Here is a 19,736-nt window from a genome sequence, read left to right on the forward strand (position 1 = left end):
AGCTCTGTCAGGGTTTCCATGGGATGACATTCTGCATTTATTTGTCATCCTTTCATTAGCAGCCTGTGATGTAGAGTGTGTGGTGGGCAAATGCAGAAAACCATGACATCATGATATGAGATGCGTTCTACTAGGGAGGAACTAGATGCACAGATTATTATTTATAAATTGTTTTTCTTCCCCCCAGGACCCTCAAAAATGAAGTATGATTTAGAATAAACACATTAAAATCACATTTAGAACAGATGCAAAACATTCTTTAAAAGAGGCTAAAACAATATTAAAATTTATCAAAAGCCAGGCAAAACAGTACTGTTTTTACTGCCAGTCTAAAACCCAGTAGGGATGGAGCCAAACTGACCTCTCTTGGGAGGGAGTTCTACAGTTGAGGTGCTGCTACAGGAAAGGCCCTGCCTTGTGTACTCACCAACCTCACCTTTCTTGGCAGTGGGACAAAATGGCAGTGAGGCCATTTTCAGTGGCAGTTGCCTGTTGACTGTGTGACGTAGGTTGGCCTCATTCTGGAAAACAAGTGCCTGTTCAAACAGAAATTACATACCAATGTACATAACACTTTTCCTGACACAGTGAATATACCAACAATTTAACCTGCTAGCAATTGCACTTATGCAGATCAGCTGTACATCCAGTGTGTTCACAGCCAGAGAATCTACAGTACTATAGATAAAGCCATACTATGTTGCTCTTAGAAAGCAACTGTGTTATACTGACCATTGGCTTGAGCTGTCGAGACCTAGGTTTAAGTCCCTATTCATCCATACAGACCACTTGGGCTAAGGATGGGGAAGAATTTTGTTCAGCTCACATTTTGATAAGACCTTACCAGATCCACACTTCCCAAAGCAATATGCGAACCAGAAGGCAGTTCTCCTTCAGTATCCAAACTTCTCAGAATTTTGTGAGGTAGTTTTCTGCAGAGCTGTGCACTACTTCAGTACAAAGCCCAAATAACAAAGCAAACCGGGCTGTTTCAGAGGTTCCTTGGCTTGCTCTTTGCTTGCTCTTGACTCTTACCGTCTCTCCTCCTCCGCTATCCTGTATTTCTTGAACTTTACATGTTCTCCTTAAAAGAAACTTAAATATAAAATAACAAATAACAAATCCCTTTTCTTTGCTTAGGTAGTTCTGTATTTTCCTTTCTTTTGCTCTTTTCTCTGTGTATGAGTGTGTGTGTGCGCGCGCACACACATGTGCGCTTATGCTGTGGTCAAGCAAGCAATATGTCCACAATTCAATACAGCAGGCAAAGCACCACACACACATACTATTTGATATCCATTAACTAATTATCCTGGTAATACTCCACTGTGTGACAAAACAAGCCAACCCAATAAGGCATCTTCTTTGGGGTCTTGGCAGGGGCATTGGTGGGTGAGTCGCTGCTTATCACTAGAGCGCCGTTAGGCAAGCTGGCTCCCCGGATAGTGCGTCCCGGTGCAGTAGGGCAACAGAGTGTGGAGGCCAGTTGCAGTGCCCGGAAGTCACTGTTTGAGGATGCTGGCAGGGGCAGTAGTAGTACCACTCTTGGCAAAGGAGGAGCAGCAGCATCTCCTTCTGTAGTGGAAGAGCAGAGCCCACTGCTGGATGTTCAGTCAGAGGTGTCTGAGGTCCTCAGTGTGGTGGAGGGCGAAGAGGAGGGGATGTTCCAGGGTGTGGTGGAAGAGGAGCAGCAGGCAGAGGCTCCGGCACCTGACCCCTCTTCCATAGTTCCCCCTGCTCGTGCGTTGCCCCCTCAGACTCATGGCAGGCAGTCTGTGTCTCCTCCACGGAAACATCAGGGCAGCATCATGTGGGACCACTTTGAGGTGGAAGTGGATCTCACCACTGCCATCTGCTGCCACTGCAAGGCATCTCTGAACAGGGGGGAACAGCCAGGGCACCACAGCACCAGCAGCCTGCTCCTGCACTTAAGGAGGCAGCACCAAGAGGCCCCCACGTCCCAGCAGGCCGGCAGCAGGGGCAAGCAGAAGGCTGGTAGTGCCGCTGGAACTCCTGCAAGCTCTCCGTCTCTCACCCCCAAGAGGCGTAGGCAGGCCACCGTGGAGGAGATGGGCTGGGGGAAGTATGGGCCCATCAGGTGGAGGTTTCCAGCATTCAAAATCAGTGGCCCTTCTGGGCTAGGCACTGACAGTGTTCATTCAAGATACATTCAAAATACTCATTTATTGTGTGCTAGAAATAAACAAGAGCAGATACATAACCTCTTCCAGCTTGCCTTCCAGGCAATGTGTGTATTCAGCCATTGAGAGGCTGAGCTGGTGATTCTTCTGAATAAGGGTTGTTTTGCACTTCAAAGAAACCTGCAGCGGAGATTACAGACAATGACCTCTGCTTCAACACACTTTCCCTTCTGAGTTTGGTCTGAGTTTCTGAGAATATCAAATTCAACCTGCGCCTAGAACACAAGCCAGTGGGCCAAACGGCCTGGAATTTGGCGAGTGGGATGCTCTTGACAGGGGCTAGGAGGGGCCAAGGTTTCACACACGTCTGCAGAAACTGGAAGAAGTTATAGCTCTTTGCTTTGGGAGTTTTGGTGGAAAACATCAAATTTCACCTGCGCCTACCACACAAGCCAGTGGGCCAAACTGCCTGGGCTTTGGGGGGGTGCGATGCCCTTGAAGGGGGCTGGGAGGGGCCAAAGTGTCATGCATGTGTGTGGAAACAGGGAGAAGTTGCAGCTCCTTGCTTTGAGAGTTTCTGTGGAAAACATCAGATTTTAACTCCGCCTGACTGTCTGACATTTTGCAAGTGGCCTCCTCTCCAGGGGGGTGGAGAGGTCACCACATTTCATGTCTGTATCATAAAAACTAAAAAGGTGATGGCCATTTGTGTTTTCCCATGCAAGTCAATGGGAAAATGCCAAAAACAGGCGATCTGGATATCTCAATCTCGCTTTGGATTCGGATCTGAGCCAGAGTGGAGAGGGTCTGAATCGGTCTGAAAGGGATAGGGGTTGCTTCAGAGAATCCGAAGCGGCATCCAAAACAGATCGGGGGGTCCATGCACAGCCCTAGTTTTCTGAACAAAAAAGTGTACAAAAGTGCATAGATTAGAGAAAGTTGAGCATAAAATTATGTACAGTCAGGGCCAGAAATATTGGAACAAGGATAACTGTTTTGGCAGTTGGCTTCTGTACACCACCACATTGAAGGTGAAAGGAAACACACTCAGATGGGAGCGAAGTCAGGACTTTCAGCTGTAATTCAAAGGGTTTGACAAAAGTGGGGCCCTAACCATTCAGGAAGTACAGCCAGTGGCATACACACACACCCATCATTGGTGGCTCATAAGTAATGGAACAAACCAACATCATTTCAAACTTAAGGATTGCCTTTAATACTTGGATGAAAATCCTTTGCAGTCATGACTGCCTGAAGTCTGGAACTCATGGACATGACCAAATGCTGAGTTTTCCAGGCCTTTACTGCAGCTGCCTTCAGCTGCTGCTTGTTTGTGGGTCTTTCTGCCTTCAGTCTTGTCTTCAGTAAGTGAAAAGCATGCTCTATTGGGTGGGGATCAGGTGACTGACTTGGCCATTGAAGAACATCCCACTTCTTTGCCTTGAGAAACTCTTGGGTAGCTTTTGCTGTATGTTTTGGGTCATTATCCATCTGCAATATGAAGCAGCGTCCTATCAGTTTGGCAGCATTCGGCTGAATCTGAGCAGAAAGCATAGCCCTATACACTTCAGAATTCATCCTGCTGCTTTTATCAGCAGTCAGGTCCTCAATAAACACCAGTGACCCGGTTCCATTGGCAGCCATACATGCCCATGCCATATCACTGCCTCCACCATGTTTGACAGAAAATGTGGCATGCTTTGGATCATGAGCTGTTCCTTTCCTTCTCCATACTTTTCTCTTCCCATCATTCTGGTACAGGTTAATCTTGGTTTCATCAGTCCAAAGAATCTTATTCCAGAACTGGGCAGGCTTTTTTAGGTGTTTGCTGGCAAAGAGTAATCTGGCCTTTCGGTTCTTGAGCATTACCAGTGGTTTGCACCTTGTTGTGAAGCCTCTGTATTTACATTCATAGAGCCGTCTCTTCTTGATTGTAGATGTTGACAGTGACATGCCTACCTCTGCAAGAGCGTTCTTGACCTGGCTAGATGTTGTGAAAGGGTTCCTCTTCACCATGAGCAGAATTCTGCAGTCATCCACTTTAGCCGTCTTCTGTGGTCTTCCAGGCCTTTTGCTGTTGCTGACCTTGCCAATTAATTCCTTCTTTTTCAGGATGTTCTGAACTGTTGTTTTGGCCACTCCCACTGTTTTTCCTATCTCTCTGATGGGTTTATGTTATTTCCTCAGCCTAATGATGGCCTCCTTCACTCGCATGGACACCTCTTTGGACCTCATGTTGGGAGTTCCAGTGAACAGCTACCAAATGCAAATGTAACATTCAGAACCACCTCCAAGCCTTTTCTGTCATGAGGTACCCAGGAAACAGGCCACACCTGGCCATGCAGCTGCTTGTCAGCCATTCATTCCACTACTTATAAGCCACCAACGATGGGTGTGTGTGTGTGTGCTAGGGGTGGACGAAAGTCACTTACCTGTCGTCGAAGCTTGTTCGCAGTAGGGGGGAGGGGCTTCGCTGCTCCCCCCGCGAAGTTCAGGCCGGGGGGGAGGCTTCCCGCCTCGCCCCGGCCGAAATTCAGGCCGGGGGGGAGGCTTCCCGCCTCGCCCGGCCGCGAACTCCAAAGTTTAAAAAAAACAAAAAAAACACGCCCCCGTGATAGGCTACGTGACGATTAATGTAGCCTATCACGGCTAGATCTGCAAAGTCAGCCGTGATAGGCTACGTTAATCGTCACGTAGCCTATCACGGGTGACTTTAAAAAAAAAAGAAGTGCGTACACTAATGGCGGCCCCCATAGGGAGCCGCCATTCGCGTTCCTTATTTGGTCGCTGTAGTCTACGTAAATCTTTACGTAGACTACAGCGATCAAATAAGGAACAGGAATGGCGGCTCCCTATGGGGGCCGCCATTATCCGTACGCGCTTTTTTTTTTTTTAATCGTCACGTAGCCTATCACGGGGGCGTGGTTTTTTGATAGATTAGATTTTGATAGATTCTTCTTTGATTGGAATGGCGGCGGCGGCGGCCGGTCAAAAGACCAGCTGCCGCTCCCGCCCCGCACGAACACCCGCCGAACCGCCGGCCGGACCCGCCGCCGGGAGGGACATTCGGCAAAGGTAAGTCCCATCCCGGGGGGTGCGGAGGATTTCTCCCCGAAACTTGTTCGGGGGGCCGAACACGTTGGCGCTCGGCCCCCCGAAGTTTCAGGGAGAAATTCTCCGCCATCCCTAGTGTGTGCCACTGGCTGTACTTCCTGAATGGTTAGTGCCCCACTTTTGTCAAGCCCCTTGAATTACAGCTGAAAGCCCTGACTTCGCTCCCATCTGGGTGTGTTTCCTTTCAACTTCAATGTGGTAGTGTACAGAGGCCAATTGCCAAAACAGTTATCCTTGTTCCAATATTTCTGACCCTGACTATATTTTAGTGGGAAACATACCAAGAAAAAATCATTATATAAGGGGAAATTGCATGCCAAAAAAATGGCGCAAACTGAGTAAATTGACGCCTGGAAAAATGAGCAACCGAGACAAACCGAAATGGACCAATTCATGCATCCCGACCTTGGGCATATCACTGCTTAATTAGCCTAGCCTGACTTAAATGGTTACTGTGAGGATAAAATTGAACCATTCTACGACTACAGTGGGAAATGGTATGTTGGACTAGACACCCCTTTGATCTGATCCAGCAGGACTCTTCTGATGTTCACATCAAGAAACCATTAGTTCCTTGGGAAAGGGGAGGACTACAAAGGTGATAAATAAAATTTTACACTGCTCCATTCATCTAGCAGGCTAGACTTCACTAGATGGAGAGGCAGAACATATTTCTTTGAACTGCCTCCTTTTGGTCCAGTAGAGTGCCAGAAGCAATTCATTCCAGGCGTCTGAGAACACAGTGACTGCTGGGCTTAATTTTCACCAGGATTAAAAACTTTTGCAGGCACAACTGCTGCTCTAGAAGTCTATATTCAGATGTGAAGGAAAAGCCTGTGATCATTCAGTAATGGGATGCATTCTGCACATGCTCAGAGCAGATGCCTTTGTCACTGTTTCAGAACAGATGAGATTATAGTAAGAAAGACCACCTCTGAGCATGTTCAGAATGCATCTCACTACTGAATAATGACAGCCTTCTGTGTGGATATCCCTACAAGAAGTTGAGCCTTCCAAAGTTTGTACCAAATAAGTCTGAACAAAGTTTTAGATGTCAGCTACTGCTGTTAGCGAACATAGTCCATGGCGTAATGACATCATTCTAGGCTTCAGACTATGTTTTGCTATTTCCAGCAAATAAAGATTTCCTTCGGACTTTTGATATGTCCAAATAATTTCTCTGCTTATGTTTCTTTCTTTACATTTTTTTTTTCATCATGTTATATAGGCAGGGCCGGCCCTACCATTAGGCAGAGAAAGGTGGCCACCTCAGGCAGTGGATGTTGGGAGAGAGCAGCGAGCAGCAGCAAGGTGTTCGGAGGACAGAGTTGTATGTGCCAAGCAGCCTGCCCTGCACACCCTAGGGTAGTCAGATGTCCTCAGGTGCGGTGGAAGATGTTGTCCCCACTGCCAGAGTTGACATTAGATTCAAATGTCCATCTGGTTGGCTTCTGTACATGGAATGGGAGTGCCATCTTGTCCTTCATATCAGGCAGCAAAACATCTTCGGCGAGGCCTGTGCATAGGTTAAAACCCATGGCCTTAGCCATACACAAAAAGGTAAAAATGTCTAGAAAAAGAGAAAGTCATGAGGGTGGTCTGGTGGTGGGTTCTTTTGGCTAGACAAAGAGAATTTTCTTCTAAGACCTATTCTGAACATAGGAAGCTGACTTATACTGAGACAGGCATTGGTCAATCTAGCTCAGTACTGACTGTACCAACTGGCAAGAGACTCTCTGGGACGTCAAGTAGAGTCCTTCCTAGCCCAGTGCAGAGATGTTAGGCATTGAACCTCAAGCCTTCTGCATGCAAAGCATGTTCTCTACCACTGAGCAACATCCCTTCCTCCATTCTAAGTAGAGGATGTTAAAAATGTGCACAAAGGAACTCCAGTAAGGGCCAGCTCCCACTTGACAAATTCATAGGGGAGAAGGCAATCAATGGCTACTAGTCATAATGGCTATACACCACCTCCAGTATCGGAGGCAGTATGTGTCCGTATGCCAGTTGCTGGGGAACGTGGGTGGGAGGGTGCTGGTGCACATGCGTCCTGCTTGTGGGCTTCCAATTGGGGTATCTGGCTGGCCACTGTGTGAACAGAATGCTGGACTAGATAGGCCTTTGGTCTGATCCAGTTCCTTTCTTACATTATTCCTATGACACTCTGCCCATATCCCTACTCATACATGCAAATCTGTAGTGTTGGCTTCCTTACATATTCTGATAATCTGACAAATTAGTATTAATTTCAAGACTGCTGTTAATTCCAACGTTTTGTTAATGTTCTCACTTAACATGTGCATATGTGCAGTTCTCCTGAAAACGGCGAGCATCCCATCTATGCAACCATATAAGAGCAGGTGGCCAAGGTGGCCGTCTGTCTTCTGTCTTCCTTCGTTACTATGCTATACACACGTTCAGATTCTGAGAAAGGTTGCAGGAGTAGCAGCCACAGTCCATGAAGCCCCTTTCAGTATTGCACACCATATATGCTTCATAAAGGTAAGGTCTGCACAACTTGTGACCCACCAAGCTGAATACACTCCACTACATATGGAGAGCGGCCAGAGGTTGGGTACCTCTCTGGTTTATGCTACCTGCATAGGCCTCCAACAGCATTCCCCAACCTGGTGCCCTCCAGATATGTTGGACTCCAGCCGGCACAGTCATTGGTCATGCTGGCTGAGGATGATGGGAATTATAGTCCAAGATATCTGGAGGGTACCAGCTTAGGGAAGCCTGGCCTAGAAGGTTGTCAAGCACCTGGCATCCACACTACACAGTTCCTTTGGGGGCGGGGGGAGGTTGTACAGGCCACCTGATAAAGATTCTAGACTCTACAAATCAAAGAGATTTGACAGCAATTTACAATACACCCTTTGAACCCATTCACTCTTCTCATCCTGCCTCATCTCAAAACTACACCAAGATATGTGTTTGACTCTTGATGGTGGGCCACAGGAGATACAAACAGTTCACAACCAACTCGTTTTGTTTTGCTAAAGCCTGAGAGTGCTATGTGATGAAAAGCACACAATTCTTTCTCTCTCAGGGTGGCAGCGGCTGCTTTTAGATGTGACGGCCAGTAGAGGGAGCTGTTGCTATTAGTTTCGGCAGATGGAACGCCTGTTTTTCTTTGTCACTTAATTAATTCAGCGTTTGAAATCAAACCACTGTTTAAAACGCAATGGTATTGATATGCAAGGGGAGACATGTAAATGGGGATAATTTCCATTAAACCTTCGACACTTACGCATATTTCCAGAACTTTTGTGGGATTTTTTTTTTTCCCATCGAAGTCCAGGCATCGATAATATTGGCAGTTCTAACTAAAACTTCTCAGCAAGGGGTACTCTTAGCGGCTTCACCATTTCTTAATCCTGAACAATAATAAAAGGATATGTATGTCTTTTAAAATGGAAGGATATGAACTCGGGTCAGGAATGTGCTTACTCTAATATATGGAGAGAGACTGGAGCGAGAGGGGGGGGTTGTCTTTTGGGGAACATTAAAAAGCTAAAATTTACGACAGATTCAAAACCACATTTGGCTTTTGGAGAAGCCCATTTGCTCAATTCGTCACTGTCAATGGGGTGAGAACAATTTATATCAGCAAAAACACTGAGTTTGGTCCATATTATGGTTTACTGAGATAATAAAAAATGGATCTTGTGCATTAATGCAACTTTAAAATATTGTTTTGAAATGGAATATTGAGCTTAAAAGTGGCCATGCATTATGGCTGATTTCATGATTTCCAGAATGCAATGCTGTTTTCCCTCTGTATCGAAGTGCATGCAACAGTACTGCAGTGAATGAAGAGTTAAGATTTGTAGGAGGGGCATCTGCATGCCAGACTGGCATCAGAGAAAGAACCTCTTGCTGCTGTTCTTGTTACTGTTAAGATGGCTACTGTAATTTTAGTGTGGTATAAAATAAATAGCTTAAATTAATTCCTAAAAAGCTGTCTCTGTTCTGAGGGTCAAACTACACATTACATTAATTGCACTGTATGGAACTGAGGATTTTTTTTTTACTCTAGAGTAAGTACACATGGCCTCGATTTGGATCAGCACCACTGCACATTGAAAGAGGTGGATTAAACTTCCTCCCTCCTGGTCTCCTGAAATTCCCTTGTGGAGACTTTTTTCTTTTCTTTTTAGCTCCCCTAAATGGGGAGTGTGGGAATGTTTAATCCTCCTCTCTCCATGCAAACTGGGGCCACAGGAATTTACTCTAGAGCAAGAACAAAAAGCTTATCCTCAGCTACAGGCAACACAAGGGCTGTCACTCTGGCACATGCCTTGCAGAGCTGATCATTCAGGATCACAAAAAGAACAGGCAAGAGTCTCCTTTTGGCCTAATTATTCTTGCTACTGGCACTCTCTGCAATTCCATTATGGCATTCTGGGAAAGTGCCGGAGATTCCAATCATCACTCATGTGACATGTGACCTACTTTACAGTGGACAGTCCTCTATTTGAAGGACTATCAGAGGACAGTCCTCTGTTTGACTGTAAGGGTGCACAACCTTTCCAGGACCAAGGGCCGTATTTGATGCTGGTTTGGGGGTCAGGGGCTGCACACACACAGACATATGCATGCACGGACCCACATCCCAGCTATCCTGATACAGATCACTGCTTGCAGCAGCAGGGAAAGAGCAATCTGTGTGAGGATCTCTGGGGGAGGTGGCAGGAGACAAAGCTCCCTCACAGATCCTTGTACTGATCACTCTTTCCTTGCTGCTGATACTAGCAAGGAAAGAGCTACCTGTATCAGGATTGCTGGGGAAGGGAATGTGTGTGTGTGTGTGTGTGCATGCGCGTGCGTGCATGCACACACGGGGGGGACAGGTCACCCATGGGGGCTGCGATTAAGGCCTTGGGGGACTGCATGTGGCCCCCAGACTGCAGGTTGTGCACCCCTGCTCTATTGGAAAAGGTGACCAGCCCAAGTCCAGTTTCAAGATAAAGAACCATAAGAAGGGAGAGCAGAGCTCTTAAAGTTGTCCATCCACACCTAGGGCTTCGACAACAGCCTTGAAGTTGCTCATCAAGCGCACCCAGACAGTAGGCCGAATAGGCAGGCCCAAAGGTCACCAGGTCACAGTTCTCCCTGCTACGGTGAGATGTACTGTGTTTCTGTTTAAATTATAGTAATTATTTCTAAATTTGCATTTATAGATATAAGTTAACATATGCAAATGTTATGCAAATGTGTGTCCTCTTTTGTTCTTTTTTTGGTGATGGATTTCCAATTTTTGTGTGTGATGTGTTAGTGGTCACCATAATTATCACCCACCTTAAGGCCTTAAACAAGATGGAGAAGATTAGGTGCATTCTTTGGACACCCCACTTAAAGGAGTGGTTATGTGCCTGCACTCTGCACTGAGACTTCCATATAGCATAAAACCTCATTTTACAGAAGTCACCCTACTTTGCTGAGGAACCACAGTGACATAGCTATGTGAATCAGCTCTCTCAATTAATATTGCCATTGGACACAACTGCAAATCATTCTAAATATGCATAGTGAAATGTAACTGAAGGAGAAATTTGATTGTCTTATTTCACTATACATATCTAAAAACCTATTCCATTCCTTGGTTTAACCAAAAAACACTGACAGGAGAACCAAGCCCAATTATTAATTGATGATCATTTGAAACACCATTCACCACCTGCATACAACCAGGGACAGAGTATTCACTGATCGGCCTGGGCAACTGGCCAGAGCCTTTCTCTCACCTTCATTTTTTTAGAATGCCCTCACATATATTCTGTGTCTACAAATTAGCAATCTAATTATCTCAGCGTTAATACCAAAACAGACACATTTCTAGCTCTCATGGTTGTAGAGAAAGACTTTGACATGCTAAAGTCCTTGAATCTAGACACAGACTGGTCAGGTGCCCAGTTGCTCTGCATAGCTTCTTTCTCTTCCCCAAAGGCTCAGGGTAAATAACAAAACAACCCGCTGCCACAATGTTCATCAATTTAATGGAACTCTCACAACTTAACCCTGAGCTCCAAAGGGCTGCCTTATGGTGCTTCTGAAAGGCAAACAAGTTTGGTCTTTGGTGCCTCCATGTTCAAAATGACCATGCTGGAAGGGAGTTAAGAAAGTGGAGAACAGTCACCAAGGTCTCTCCGTACCCTTTCTGTCCCAATCTGAGGAAAACAATGATAGAATCATACCACTGGAGGGGGTAGGCCAACTCCCTGCTTGGTACAGGATGGTGCACAGAGCCAGTGTGGTGTAGTGGTTAGTGTTGGACTGGTACTTTGGAGACCCGGGTTCTAGTCCCAGCTCAGCCATGAAGTTCACTGGGTGACTTTGGGCCAGTCACTGATTCTCAGCCTAATGTACCTCCCAGGGTTGTTGTGAGGATAAAACGGAGACGAGAAGCAGGAGGATCATGTAAGCTGCCTTGAGTTCCTTGGAGGAAAAAGGGTGGGATATATATGTAATAATAAATAAATAAGAGGGCATCCAAAGAGGATCTCAGACACTGGCTTGGATCCTAAGAAAACTTAGTTGGTTGAAGAAAAATCAGAGAAGGGAAGTTTCTCCTCCCCTGCACAGCTGCCTGTAACCCCCTGAAAATCCTCTCCAGAGAGTCAGGATAGGGTGTGGGAGGATGCTGGGGTAGCATGGGGGGATGAAGGAGATGGAACATTTTCCTTCTATGAGCTTCCTTATCTTCAGATTCAAGTCTGATCTGGGATGATTCTCCTCTTCCCCAGCAACCCCTGGACCCCATCCAATATCATTTAGCAGCATCTCCCAACCTCCACAGAGACTTTAAGGAGTGGGAAGGGGATCAGGTGTCCACAGGGAAGAGGAGGGAAACTTTCCTTGAGAAAGGAAATTCTCAAGGCACAATCACAAACAATTCCAACAAGAAGAAAAGGTGGAAGACAACAGAAGAAGCCAATGTGGCTTCACAAAAAGCTTAGGGATGACCTGAAAACAAAAAAGGACACATATAAGAAGTGGAAAGAAGGCCAAGTAACAAAGGAAGAGTACAGGCAGGTAGCACAGAATTGCAGGGATGGCGTCAGGAAGGCTAAAGCGGAGAACGAGGTGAGGTTAGCGAGGGATGCTAAAAACAACAAAAAGGCTTTCTTCAGCTACGTGCATAGTAAAAGGCAGAGGAAAGAAATGGTTGTTCAGCTATTAAATAAGGATGGCAAAATGATAACAGATGACAAAGAAAAGGCAGAGGTGCTCAATTCCTACTTTGGCTCAGTCTTCTCCCAAAAGAGGGTCTATGACCCCCCTGGCAAAGGCGAAGTACAGGCTGAAGGGGCAGGATTGCAGCTTGAGATCGACAGGCATATGGTCAAGGAACACCTCATTACTTTGAATGAGTTCAAATCTCCAGGGCCAGATGAACTGCATCCTAGAGTAATAAAGGAACTGGCAGAAGAACTCTCAGAACCGCTGTCTATTCTCTTTGAGAAATCATGGAGGACCGGGGAAGTGCCAGATGACTGGAGGAGGGCTAACGTTGTCCCTATCTTCAAAAAGGGTAAAAAGGAGGAACCTGGGAACTACAGACCAGTCAGTCTGACATCAATCCCTGGGAAAATTCTGGAGCAGATCATAAAGCAATCCATCTGGAAGCACCTTGACAACAATGCCGTGATTACTCGAAGCCAACATGGATTTGTCAAAAACAAGTCCTGCCAGACAAATCTGATCTCATTTTTTGATCAAGTCACCTCCCTTGTAGACCGTGGGAATGCTGTAGACATCATATACCTCGACTTCAGCAAAGCTTTCGACAAAGTGCCCCATGATATCCTGATGAGCAAACTTGCTCGAAGTGGGCTAGATGAAACAACGATCATGTGGATCCACAGTTGGCTACAGAATCGGACTCAAAGAGTGCTTATCAATGGGACCTTCTCAAGCTGGGGAGAGGTAACGAGCGGGGTACCGCAGGGCTCAGTCCTGGGCCCAGTGCTCTTCAACATTTTTATTAATGACTTGGAGGAGGAGGTGCAGGGAATGCTGATCAAATTTGCAGATGACACAAAATTGGGAGGGATAGCTAATACTTTGGAAGACAGAAACAAAATTCAAAGTGATCTTGATAGACTGGAGTGCTGGGCAGAAAACAACAGAATGGCATTTAATAGGGACAAATGCCAAGTTCTGCACCTAGGAAAAAGAAACCAAATGCACAGTTACAAGATGGGGGATACGTGGCTCAACCACACTACGAGCGAGAAGGATCTTGGAATTGTCGTCGATCACAAGCTGAATATGAGCCAACAATGTGATGTGGCTGCAAAAAAGGCAAATGCTATTTTGGGCTGCATTAATAGAAGCATCGCTTCCAAATCCCGGGAAGTACTAGTTCCCCTCTACTCAGCACTGGTTAGGCCTCATCTGGAGTACTGTGTCCAGTTCTGGGCACCACACTTTAAGAAGGATGCAGACAAGCTGGAGAGGGTTCAAAGGAGGGCAACAAAGATGATCAGGGGACTGGAAACAAAGCCCTATGAAGAGAGACTGAAAGAACTGGGCATGTTTAGCCTTGAGAAGAGAAGACTGAGGGGAGATATGATAGCACTCTTCAAGTACTTGAAAGGTTGTCACAGAGAAGAAGGCCAGGATCTCTTCTTGATCATCCCAGAGTGCAGGACACGGAATAATGGGCTCAAGTTACAGGAAGCCAGATTCCGGCTGAACATCAGGAAAAACTTCCTGAGTGTCAGAGCAATACGGCAATGGAACCAATTACCTGGGGAGGTGGTGGGCTCTCCCACACTGGAGGCCTTTAAGACGAGGCTGGACAGCCATTTGTCAGGGATGCTCTGACTTGGATTCCTGCATTGAGCAGGGGGTTGGACTCGATGGCCTTGTAGGCCCCTTCCAACCCTACTATTCTATGATTCTATGATTCTATGATTTTCTTTAGTGAATTTCCTTGAGTTAACTTATCTTGGGATCCAAGCCGTTATAATGGGAGCATTTTGTACTTGAGTTCTTGGTTCTAAGGGAAGCAAAAGCCAAGTGTAGTCAAACGCGTACCCTGGGTTTTAGGAAAGCTGATTTTAATAAACTCAGAACAATGATCAGTAAGGTCCCATGGCAAGCAACGCTAACGAGAAAAGGAGTCCAAGATGCGTGGGAGCTTTTAAAAAAGGAAATTCTCAAGGCACAACTACAAACCTTTCCAACAAGAAGAAAAGGTGGAAGACAACAGAAGAAGCCAATGTGGCTTCACAAAAAGCTTAGGGATGACCTGAAAACAAAAAAAGACACATAGAGGAAGTGGAAAGAAGGCCAAGCAAAAAAGGAAGAGAACAGGCAGGTAGCACAGAATTGCAGGGATGGCGTCACGAAGGCTAAAGCTGAGAACGAGCTGAGGTTAGCGAGGGATGCTAAAAACAACAAAAAGGCTTTCTTCAGCTACATGCATAGTAAAAGGCAGAGGAAAGAAATGGTGGTTCAGCTATTAAATAAGGATGGCATAACAATAACAGATGACAAAGAAAAGGCAGAGGTGCTCAATTCCTACTTTGGCTCAGTCTTCTCCCAAAAGAGGGTCTATGACCCCCCTGGCAAAGGCGAAGTACAGGCTGAAGGGGCAGGATTGCAGCTGGAGATCGATAGGCATATGGTCAAGGAACACCTAATTACTTTGAATGAGTTCAAATCTCCAGTGCCAGATGAGCTCCATCCTATTCCTAGAAGTAATAAAGGAACTGGCAGAAGAACTCTCAGAACCGCTGTCTATTCTCTTTGAGAAATCATGGAGGACGGGGGAAGTGCCAGATGACTGGAGGAGGGCTAATGTTGTCCCTATCTTCAAAAAGCGTAAAAAGGAGGAACCTGGGAACTACAGACCAGTCAGTCTGACATCAATCCCTGGGGAAATTCTGGAGCAGATGATAAAGCAATCCATCTGGAAGCACCTTGAAAACAATGCAGTGATTACTCAAAGCCAACATGGATTTGTCAAAAACAAGTCCTGCCAGACAAATCTGATCTCATTTTTTGATCAAGTCACCGCCCTTATGGACCGTGGGAATGCTCTAGACATCATATACCTCGACTTCAGCAAAGCTTTCGACAAAGTGCCCCATGATCTCCTGATGAGCAAACTAGCTCAAAGTGGGCTAGATGAAACAACGATCCCGTGGATCCACAGTTGGCTACAGAATTGGACTCAAAGATTCCTATTCTGTGGTACCACAGGGCTCAGTCCTGGGCCCAGTGCTCTTCAACATTTTTATTAATGACTTGGAGGAGGAGGTGCAGGGAATGTTGATAAAATTTGCAGATGACACCAAATTGGGCGGGATAGCTAATACTTTGGAAGACAGAAACAAAATTCAAAGTGATCTGGATAGACTGGAGCACTGGGCAGAAAACTACAGAATGACATTGAATAGGGATAAATGCCAAGTTCTGCACCTAGGAAAAAGAAACCAAATGCACAGTTACAAGATGGGGGATATGTGGCTCAACCACACTACAAGCGAGAAGGATCTTGGAATTGTTGTCGATCACAAGCTGAATATGAGCCAACCATGTGATGTGGCTGCAAAAAAGGCAAATGTTCTTTTGGGCTGCATTAATAGAAGCATAGCTTCCAAATCCCGGGAAGTACTAGTTCCCCTCTACTCAGCACTGGTTAGGCCTCATCTAGAGTACTGTGTCCAGTTCTGGGCACCACACTTTAAGAAGGATGCAGACAAACTGGAGAGGGTTCAGAGGAGGGCAACAAAGATGATCAGAGGACTGGAAACACAGCCCTATGAAGAGAGACTGAAAGAACTGGGCATGTTTAGCCTGGAGAAGGGAAGACTGAGGGGAGATATGATAGCGCTCCTCAAGTACTTGAAAGGTTGTCACAGAGAGGAAGGCCAGGATCTCTTCTTGATCATCCGAGAGTGCAGGACATAGAATAATGGGCTCAAGTTACAGGAAGCCAGATTCCGGCTGAACATCAGGAAAAACTTCCTGACTGTTAGAGCAATACAACAATGGAACCAATGACCTAGGGAGGTAGTGGGCTCTCCCACACTGGAGGCGTTCAAGACGAGGCTGGACAGTCATTTGTCAGGGATGTTCTGACTTGGATTCCTGCACTGAGCAGGGGGTTGGACTCGATGGTCTTGTAGGCCCCTTCCAACCCTACTATTCTATGATTGTATGTTTTTATTTGTTATTTTTTACTTAAAACATTTCTATCTATCCTTTAAGAAAAAACCTTATTTCCCAGGTAGCTCATACGGAAGTTTAAAACAATCAAGTTAAAACAAACACAATTAAAACATGATAGAAAGGTCAAATAAGCAGCACTAAATAAAACCAACAATAAAACAATCAACCAGCTTCAATAAAACAGCAAGCACAGCTTTAAAACATTAAAACATTAACTAAAAGGTTAATTTAAACAAATATTACCTGCCAAAATCACAGGAGAATGAAATTGTCTGCACCTATTTATTTATTTATTTATTGCATTTATACCCCGCCTTTTTTCCTCTTGCAAGGAACCCAAGGCGGCTTACATTATCCTCCTCCTCTCCATTTTATCCTCACAACAACAACCCTGTGAGGTGGGTTGGGCTGAGAGTGTGTGACTGGCCCAAAGTCACCCAGTGAGCTTCCATGGCCGAATGGGGACTAGAACCCGGATCTCTCAGCTCCTAATCCAACACTCTTGCCACTACACCACACAGTTCGTAATTAGGCAAGAGAGGTTTCCACAATCAGAGTACACTGCACCCCAAGATGTCCTCATCTCCAGTTGCCATCTGCCTAGCCTCTGAAGGCAGGGGAGAATGGCCTCTGACAATGATCTTAGAAAATGGGCAGGCTCATCTGGGATCATGTGACAGGGACAGCCCTATCATTAGACAAAGTGAGGCAGTTGCCTCAGGCAGCAGATGCTGGGTGGGGTGGAGGAGGCAGCAGCGGCAGCCTCTTGGTTGTTCTCCTCTGCTGGAGGACAGAGCTGTGTGTTCCAGGCAACCTGCCTTGCATGCACCCCCTAAGCTTGCCTGCTGCCCTTAGGTGAGGTGTAGGATGCTGTCCCATTGGATGGGGTAGGGGTAGGGGTACCATCTTGTCAATTGCCAGGGCCGGCCCAAGTCATTTTCCTGCCTGAGGTGAAGGACAAGCCTGGCAGTTGACACGGCCCAGATCCCCAGCTGTGCTGACTGCTGGTGCCTTAATATTATTTTCCAGCAGTTAATGCTGGGCTCAGCGTAGTGTAGCAATGAAGCAATGTGGGAAATTTAAAAGGCTGTTGCTTGAGGCCTGTCTGAGAAGGATATAAACAGCATCTTAAATTGTGCCCGGAAATGACAGCAAGCCAATACAGATGTCAGAACATTGGCATAATGTGCTCCCAGTTACAGGTTTCCACATTCTCCGCTAGCAATAGCTTCAATCGGTTTAGCTGCAACCAGTCCCCCACCATGGCCCAGCAGTGGGTAAAAAGACGACAAGGCCTGCTTTAGAGAGACAACAAGTGAGATTTATTTATCATCTTATTGTTGGAACCTCTGCCCTACCTTTTAACAGTAATGCCCAGTAAGCTTATATGCACATCAACAGCAGAGAAAGAAAGGAACTTGTGAGACACCGAAAGGAAGATCCTTAGGACATGAAAAGCAGTTGCCCAGCCTTTGCAGACTCCCAGCTGGAAATGAGCAGAGCAATCCTATGAACCTCATCAAGCAGCCACAGTTGTGTGTCAATCCCCACACGCTCAATTGCTTTGAAGGCCACAACAAATCTAAGAAGGTCAATGGAATACAAATGCCTCTGTTGATTTCTACTTGGAGATAATCAGCCAAGGCCACAAGTATCATCTCTAGGCCACACCCAGGCCGAAAGCCAGACTTGGAGTTTCCAGGTGCAACTGAAGCAGCAAGGCAATCACTTGCTCAATAACATTCACATACATCATCTTAGAACATTTGTTTCTCTCTAATGAGGAGTTAGCTGCTAACCCAAACTAAGCCTCCAGCACTTTCCATCTGGTAAAATACTGTTTATCACCATCCCACAGCCTATGAGTGCCATTTGTTGTTTGCGCATTTTCTTCTGAAAAGGAACTGCTGACCATCACTTGGGCAACATCAAAATTAGGCAAGACTGGGCACCTGCCAAGTGCCCAAGTCATATCCCAGCAGGGGCCCACTGACAAAAGCCCTGGAGCTGCTCCTCCTCTCCACCATTGGAACCTGCTTTTTCACCTGCCTCTCGTTCTGATCCAGACAAAAGTGGTGGTGAGAAGGAGGAGCAGTGGATGCCACGGCCTGCTTGCTCACTGGCTCTCTGCCTGTCAAACAAGCAAGTGGGAGCAATGACGAGAAAGAGGAGGAGGAGCGAGAGCAGCTGGAGACAACAGCAGTGAGAAAGCAGATTCACTGAGGGAGGGGGCACATTAAGGATCTCTTGCCCAAGGACCCTCAAAAACCTGGGGCTGACACTGACCACCAGAGAGAGGATCCTGGGCTAGGTGGACCAGCGTAATGTTCTTCTTTGGTTCCTTTCAAGATTTGAGCCTGAAGACCAAACTGCGTTATTTCCCATGGTGGTGGCCAAAACATGACACATCGTAAGAAATACAACCATCTGACTCTACTGGAGTGCCATTCCTCTTAATAACAAGAAATTTCTAGACAAGTCATATTACTTTATTGAGCTGGATTAGTTTGTGCAAGAAATCTATGATTTTGGGCCCGAGATTTATTTGACATGCAACATTAATTTTCATGGGAACTTTCGATTTAGGATCTCTTTTGAATTACAATATCTAATTAAATTTTAATTGTAAATCGTGTCCAGACACTAGTTGTTTCCTGGCTCAAATTCTTTAGCACATATGGTGCTAGTATAAGCTTGTGCCAGTCTGCCTACTCTGGGTAATTTTGCATGCAAATAGTTTAGTGTCTCTGTTGAGGTGCTAGAACATGTTTAGTACACTTGAAAATATTTGCATTGGAAAAGGAGAGATAATCTCTAGAGGAAAATCAATTTGATATTTTTTGCATTAAGAGACTACACTGGGCATGGGGTAAAACTGTTATATGGAAAATTATGTTTATGGGTATAGGCTGGCATTTTAAATCAAGCTACACAGAAGGAATATGTGCCACTGCTTTGGCAAGTTTCACAGCTATTGGAAGAGTAGCCCACTGTCAGTCATGAAGGCACCTTTTTAATACCTGCTATTTCCCCATTCTATTAGGATAGTCTCTAGAAACATGAAATAGAATGAATATTCTACTTACACCACAAAAAAATATCCCTTTTATTCTGGTTTAACCGTCATGGTTGCTCCCAAAGGACCCAAGAAATTATAATTTGGTGAGGATTTTAAGACTGCTTTGTTAAAAGTTTCCTAGGATCTCTCACATAATCTCACAGTTCCGGGGATCACTGAGAAAGGGGAACCACTTTACAGCCGTAGTGCAAGAATAGTTCAAAAATCAAGTG

At 45.7% G+C, this 19,736-nt stretch overlaps 1 protein-coding gene across 1 annotated transcript in view; it reads right to left on the reverse strand.

Annotated features, from left to right (window-relative positions):
• Nucleotides 1–19,736, reverse strand: part of LOC146352613 (uncharacterized) — an 89,620-nt gene that overhangs the window by 38,161 nt on the left and 31,723 nt on the right. The window contains exon 3 of the mRNA XM_084834513.1: nt 437–536. Coding sequence (XP_084690639.1) covers nt 437–536 — 100 coding nt within the window. The remainder of the gene's footprint in view (nt 1–436; nt 537–19,736) is intronic.

Source organism: Heloderma suspectum, chromosome 2, assembly GCF_057233095.1.
Source record: "Heloderma suspectum isolate Gila_16-S chromosome 2, 16-S_ref, whole genome shotgun sequence".
Taxonomy (NCBI): domain Eukaryota; kingdom Metazoa; phylum Chordata; class Lepidosauria; order Squamata; family Helodermatidae; genus Heloderma; species Heloderma suspectum.